The sequence below is a fragment of the Sphaeramia orbicularis genome, chromosome 24 (genome assembly GCF_902148855.1).
Source record: "Sphaeramia orbicularis chromosome 24, fSphaOr1.1, whole genome shotgun sequence".
In the NCBI taxonomy this organism is placed as follows: domain Eukaryota; kingdom Metazoa; phylum Chordata; class Actinopteri; order Kurtiformes; family Apogonidae; genus Sphaeramia; species Sphaeramia orbicularis.
Window position 1 is genome coordinate 25,462,192 of NC_043979.1, and position 6,832 is coordinate 25,469,023.

The 6,832-nt window shown below is 41.7% G+C and overlaps 1 protein-coding gene across 1 annotated transcript; it reads right to left on the bottom strand.

The window, feature by feature from the left end:
• Nucleotides 1-1,302: 1,302 nt before the first annotated feature.
• On the bottom strand, nt 1,303-4,363 carry LOC115415662 (proto-oncogene c-Fos-like). Its single transcript, XM_030129329.1, has 4 exons — nt 4,088-4,363; nt 3,390-3,593; nt 2,711-2,818; nt 1,303-2,520 (listed from the first exon to the last, which is right to left on the bottom strand). Exons 1-4 carry the CDS (start codon nt 4,214-4,216, stop codon nt 1,822-1,824), a joined length of 1,140 nt encoding a protein of 379 aa, XP_029985189.1. The 5' UTR covers nt 4,217-4,363; the 3' UTR covers nt 1,303-1,821.
• Between the last annotated feature and the right edge of the window lie 2,469 nt (nt 4,364-6,832).

Genomic DNA, 6,832 nt, shown 5'->3' on the forward strand with positions numbered 1-6,832 from the left:
GTGGAGTGGACACTAGGTTACAGCATGTGGGTCAGAAGACACTGGTGCTGACAGGATCATCCATCACCACTCTAAAATAGACACACCATGCACACAGTGAATGAAACCAGCCTGGGAAACTCTTATGTTTGTGGTTTCCTTTGCCACTGCTGCAGCTCCTCCTATTGGTGATAGAAAATACTGCATCTTCAGGCGTGGAGACAAACCGAGAAAGATGAGATGCAAAATGTTCTGCACAGACAACTTTATTAAAGTGCACTGACTGAATGTGGTTGCATTAAATGCATCCACTGCTGCCTTAAAGTAATCCTTGGTCATCAACACCGAAACTTTACGGTCTGTAGTCGTTAAACCTATTGTCTGTTGTTCCAGGAAATGCTTTACCACTATTAAAAGCCCACTCGAGCAGTCACCACCGTGCACGTGATACCCACTCTGTAACTGATGAGAAAGTTTCTCGTCTTTACGCGCAGCATCACTTGCCTGGCGTTTTTCCGGAATCCTCCATCTCCGAAATATGACACCCGTCGCCATGGAAACAAAACAACTGCAGTTACCAAAAATGGTCAAGGGAAGTGAAACGAGAAGGCAACGGCGTCTTGACGTCACTCACAGCACGCTCTGCGCCGTGCTGCTGTGGAATTGGATTCCCTTGACCGTGACAATAGTGGAGCAACGAACGAGCTATGAATAAATAATTAACCTGCTGTTTCTGCAGCTCCTACTCTTTTTTTAACACGAATCAGTGCGTGGTCGTGGTATTTATGTAATACCAGGCTCAAAAATAGACAGAGTGACATCTGACTGGTCTGATGTAGAAATAAAGCTTTAATTAAGAACTTATATTGTTTCATATTATTCATTCTACACTTAGAATTCCTTCCTTCATGTCAGTTCATTCTCTCTTCCCTCTTAATAAGAAGTTTGACTGTCATTTTGATCATTTTTTTGGTGTTCCTTTGTAGAAACAGTTTCCCCCAGAGTCAAATGTTGAATAATTATTTTCCATTTCTGAACTTTTTCATGTTTTGTTTTGTTTTTTTTCCAGCTGAAAATCTACTGACCTTGAAAAAAAGAGATTAGAAAAAACAGTCTCAGAGTCTCTAGTAGCTTTTGATCATATCACAGCCATAATGAGAATATGAGGGGATGAGCTGAAACACCACAGGGCATGATGTCCTTGTATAGCTCAGAAATAAGCTTATTTAAATCTGTGTAAACTCTGTCTACTTATGAAGACAGTATGAAAACTATGAATGTGTGAAGAATATTATTTCAAATGACCAACATTGGAAAAATAGCCATGGTTGTTTCTTTTTATTTTCAGCATAATACTTGTTCTGCATCAGATTCTTTTCAGTAAGTAAAAAAATAAACTATATGTCATAAAATACATTTTGATAAAATACATGAGATGATTTTTTTTCATTGACACTTTACAGCAAGATGTTACATCGATACGCTACACATTAGTAACCCTGTTAGTTTTACTTGTACAGCACAACTTTGTCAACAGTATAACATATACATAGGTTATTGAGCATAATCTGGTTTCACTTCACATTTAGGGGTTTAAAAAACACAACCTCTTCTTACAGACAATTTTTTGCATGCATTTTTTTCTCAATCTCAGAGATTTGCACTAACAATATGGAAGAATTCAACCCTGTTACAGTCACAGAAACATGTCATCTACACAACCTCTGATGTTAAGGTTAACACAACATCACAACTGAAACTACAAAAGATTATTTGAGTGAGAGCGTAGCTTGCTGGCTGGTCAGAATACAATTACAGTATTGTTGCATAACTTCTTTGCATTCACAAGGCCAGGAGTGTTGGAGAGTTCAAACTATCTTTCATGAACTCAGATGCACCAAGGGTTCCTTTGAGGCTCTCACAGCCCTCAACTAAGGAATCAATTTCAGAGTAATTAAAGGAAAACACTGTGCGGTAATTGCTACAAGTGGGACTGGAAGACATGATGGGTGTGCTCAGAGATTCAAGGTCATTTGCCACAGACTTATACAGGGTTTCCCAGTCTGAGAGGCAGAAGGGGCTGCTCAGGTCTATGTCAGGGACTGAAGCAGCTGTGTCGGCTGTCACTGCCATTTCCAGGCTCGGCACCAAGTCGTCCAGGTCATCTCCCTTTAAGTCCTCGAGAGCCTCTTCCTCTACACTTGAACACAGGAGGATGTTGGAGTTTCCCAAAATGGCTGCTGCAGGATTACAGGGGACATTGTCCATGTCTTGGCCAATTGGGGCATCTCCAATTGGTGTGCTGACTTCTGCGTTTTTTCCAGTGTCTAGCATGGACAGCAGATGTGGGGAGGTCGGAGGGTCCTGCAGCATTGTGGTGCCATCATCTTCATTTTCCTCCTCACTGTTTTCACTCTCAGAGGGAAGTTTGCAGGATGGTTTGTGAGAGGCTAAGACCTGCTCCAGCCTCTCCTTCTCTTTTAGCAGATCAGCTATCTCTGTCTGAAGGGCTGATTTCTCTTCTTCAAGCTGGTCTGTCTCCTGAAGTGAAAAAAAAAAATTATAGTCAGAATAAAACTCCATAGATTCATAGATGCTCCTATCATATGGATGGTGTTTTGCAGTCACCCCTGATGTGCTACTGTGATTGTTAAACATGTGACACCCCATGCACTATAGAGCATATCATATAAATATCATGTCTGTACAGTGTGTTCAAAAGGATACTTACAGCTTGCAGAGTGTCTATTAGCTCCCTCCGTCTGTTGCGACATTTTGCTGCAGCAATTTTGTTCCTCTCCCTCCTGATCCTCCTCCTTTCCTCCTCCTCTTTGGAAGGCTAAAATCAATCAGAAAAAAGCCCATTTAAATCCGCATCCTGCTAAGTCTTGCTATATCAGCAGTTGGCTCTTCAGCACTATTTCTCTTGCCAAAAAATAGGGGGGGAAATCGTTGCAGTGTATGCTGGGAATAATCATATGGTCGGGGGCAGACTGTCTTTCAGTTCAGGCGTTAAAATGCTGCACCACTGGCACGGTCTAGCCAGTCACGAGAACGCGCAATTTATGCAATTTCCCATCCCATTCATAAACAGCGCTGTGCTCGTTACTCCACAAGCAATTACTCAGTGCACCAATTAGACCCAGTCACCTTATGTGATGTAATGTAATTTACAATACAATTAAATGGAGAAAGCATTATACACAGCCTCTTCTACAACCAAACATGCCAATGAACAGGCTTGTTATATTAACCTTAATCAATGGAGAGGAAGATGAGACAGTCTGACCCCTCTATATATTGCTTGGTTATTTATTTGATCATCCATAGCAGGAGTTATTGGCTCATTGGCTGTCTATGTTATTGCTGAAGCTGACTTTTCATTTGCCCTCCCCGTCCTGTTTCCTTACCTGCTCTTTCTGCCCTTTTCTATTAGAGGGCTTCGCCTTGTTTGCACCTGCCGGGGAAGACGACTGGGTGGCGCCGTGAGATTTGGCTTTTGCGCGGCTTGACGACTGGGAGACAGATGTGATTATCGTGGGTTTCACCATCCACCTCAGATCCGGCGAGGTCTCAATGGGAACAGATGAGTCTGCTACACTGGTCCCAGTCTCCTGGAAATCCAAAGTCGCAGAGAAAAACGCATACATGTACAGTCAGACACAATTGTGATGAACGTGCAGCCATGACTGACCTTTGTGCTTAAATGGTAGTCTACATTAATCATTTGACCGAAATGGCAAAAATCAAAAGGCTGCTGTCTGTATCACTCATTTTCATCATCACCGTCATCAATATCACGTTGAAATTAAAGGTCACGACATGTCTGTGAGAGGCAAATAAAAAATATATTCTTATGAAACAATCTATGACGATTTTAACAGATATCGTAGCATATATAGAATATGGAGATTTTTTTAAATTTTTTTTATCAGAACCTTCCTCTGCCTGGGACAGTCATCCTATTAAGGAAAATGCTGTCTCTGAAATGTGCATCGCTATGTATGCAGAATTTGGGGAATGCAGCCCATACATGCCCTGTGCATTTACTGGGTCTATGCATCATCATTTTGCAAAGATTATTTTTTATTTTCAGATCCGTTTATACCTTGGCGCTGTCCACTGATGATGAAAGCGAGTCAGGAGGATGCTGGTTGCACCCAGGGGTGTCCCCGCCAGGCGATGCTGTGCTACAGCTGGACGATGAGTCGAACTCAGTGCTGGAGTCTGGATGCATGTTGTCAGCTCTAAAAAAAAAAAAAAAAATCACAGCATAAAAGAGTCTCTCTATCTGTTCTGCGTAAAAAAAGTCTGATGCCTGGATGCCTATTTATATTCCATTTGCCAGGTTCATATATATGGTAACTGTGCAGATAGTGAAGAGGCCCGCCTTTTATAGTGAGCAGGAATTTTATGAATGAAATCTGTGTGGTGAGACGGAACCATTTCACAAAGGGAGAGGTGAGAGGGGGGAGAAGGCATTCACATTTTTTCCAACTTAATATCCAGATTTTCGAACATGCAAAAAACAGCACTATGACACATTTTTATTTTAATTTGTGTTATAAATTACAATAAGATAAATTATCAAATATATAGCCTATTATGAAACCCCCTCCCCCACCCATTTCCAGAGGTGCCCATCGCCAAGATGTAGCCTACCTACGTCACTTCATGTATGCAGCATCTGCATCATATAGGATACATGATGTTCCCTTTATGTCCATGTTTTCAGGATACGGTTATTCTCACTCTTAGCTATCGGGGGGACAGATTATCCAAGATAATAGCAAATGCTGATTTAAAACCTAATGCATTCTCTGGTGTCTTTTTTGTTGACAGCCTATATCGTGAATCTCTGTAATTATGCATGCAAGGGGGCTTCCAGTTCACACTTATTATTTATGAGCTGCAAAATAAAGTGTCAAGAATACATTTTCACCTGTGTCTGCATATAATAGGGCTCCAGCAACAGACTTGTCGCTGTAGTGAAGCGACCAATCGCCTATTGGACCGGTCGAACCATATATGGAGTTTCCGGTGGACAGGAACGCGCTGTAGCGCACAGAGAACGCGCAGATGGACGTATTGGTTGTGTGTGGCCCACTCACTCACAGTCACAAAACAAAGTGAAACAGGCGCTAAAGGCTTGCCCGTCATGCCGTGAACCTGATAATGGCGTCACAATAGCTGAATGGAGTTATTTTAAGTCCTGCAGAGGAGGGTAAACCCCTTTTTGTGTAACAAGTCTACCTGCATCAAAGTCTGATGCAGACGCTGTAAATATTTTAGACAGCACTAAAGTGATGTAACATTGTTTTATAAAGAAAAAAAAAACCATAATGCCTCTCGTCATCCCTAAATTGATGACTAATTTCTCAAAGTGATCACTGAACAGATTACTACTTTTTAAAAGGTGATCTCCAGTAACTTATTTTTCATGCCGTGCTATTTCTTATACAGGTAGGATACCCTGCATTTCGCTGTACACGGAATTAGCTCCTATAAGAACACGGCTTGCATAGATGCTATTTTTAGTGAGATGACCTCACAAATCCACCGAAGTGAAAGGGATGAATGCTGAATTGAATGGGCCCCCCGCTCTGAGGGGCTGCGCTCCCGGCTGTTTCCCGGCAGTCACAGCCCCTCTGGGCTTATTTACCGGCACATCATTAGGTGGTCGCTTGAACTTATTCAGTCGCAGCGGCTCAAGACCGGCGGGGTTCAGAGGTCATACAGAACTGCAGACAGCTGCCATTATCCCTCAAAGACCCCTTTTCTTCAAAGCAACTTGAGCGTAAATGCGCGCAGACCGGCGAGTTTATTTTTAGATTCAGTGACAGAGGAGTTCCAAGTCTGTGTAAATTAGGCAAATTCAGCTCTTTGAGAAAGATTGACGTGCTGAAAGTCAATGACTGCAACTTTTTTTGAAGCCTGTTTGCAGATTGGCTCAAGATTCAGGCCAGCTCCAAAGAGCTTAACAAAATGTTCAAAACAAACAGAGAAGGTCAATATGACTGATTTACATGCTGCTTCTCTTGCCAACAAATCAAACAAAATACTCGGGTTGTCCTAAGGTAAACGCGCTGGTCGGTGTCCTGTTTCGTTCCACTGGTCCACAGACACCACAGACAGAGAGTGTCAAAAGGTTAGAGCACTTACTCTGACGTCGTTTCCCGAAACCACAGGGCTCGGCTCATTCACCGGGCTGATGACGCTGAAACTCTCCCTCCTGCCTCGGGTTTTTTTTGTAGTTGTTAAGTGATACGTCTTCACAACATAAACAATCTTTGGTGTATGCAAAAACGAGGACGTCACTGACGCGAAGGGGTGGAGTGTTACTATGACAACTAGGAATGTTCAACAAAACAGAAGCGCGGGAAACAAAACATAAGTCCTTTTACCTACATAGATGCCCTTTGACACAATAACAAAGGAACAAAATAATAAACCTAGCATTATATGTTATGGTCTTTATCAGATTTCTATTCCTGTAAAATAGTTCAACACATTTGACTTTATTATGATCAGCATTGGCTGTACAACTACAAATGAGCTTATTCTGTTAAGGATACAACCTGCAGAAAACACATGAATACATAAATGACATACTACGGCTGTTGTTTTCTATATTTCTCTATATCTGACAGAGGCTAATCACTACATCAATAAAGCTACTGTATGAATTTGCTGAAACTAATCAGTTGAAAGTGTATGCCTGTTAGATATCAGGTGAAGTGTCTGATAACACTGATGAGGGGTTTCATAAGGATGATGATGTAAAACACTGAAGTAATTTAGTTAAATATTGCCAGAGCAATATACAGTCGCTGAAAAAATTATTAGACCATCA

Bases quoted from the DNA above. Each gene is read 5' to 3' on its own strand.
- LOC115415662 (XM_030129329.1), bottom strand. From the start codon at position 4,216: ATGCATCCAGACTCCAGCACTGAGTTCGACTCATCGTCCAGCTGTAGC. The intron at 3,594-4,087 runs GTATAAACGGAT...TTGGATTTCCAG, and splicing joins CATCAGTGGACAGCGCCAAG to GAGACTGGGACCAGTGTAGC. The intron at 2,521-2,710 runs GTAAGTATCCTT...TTTTCACTTCAG, and splicing joins TAATAGACACTCTGCAAGCT to GAGACAGACCAGCTTGAAGA.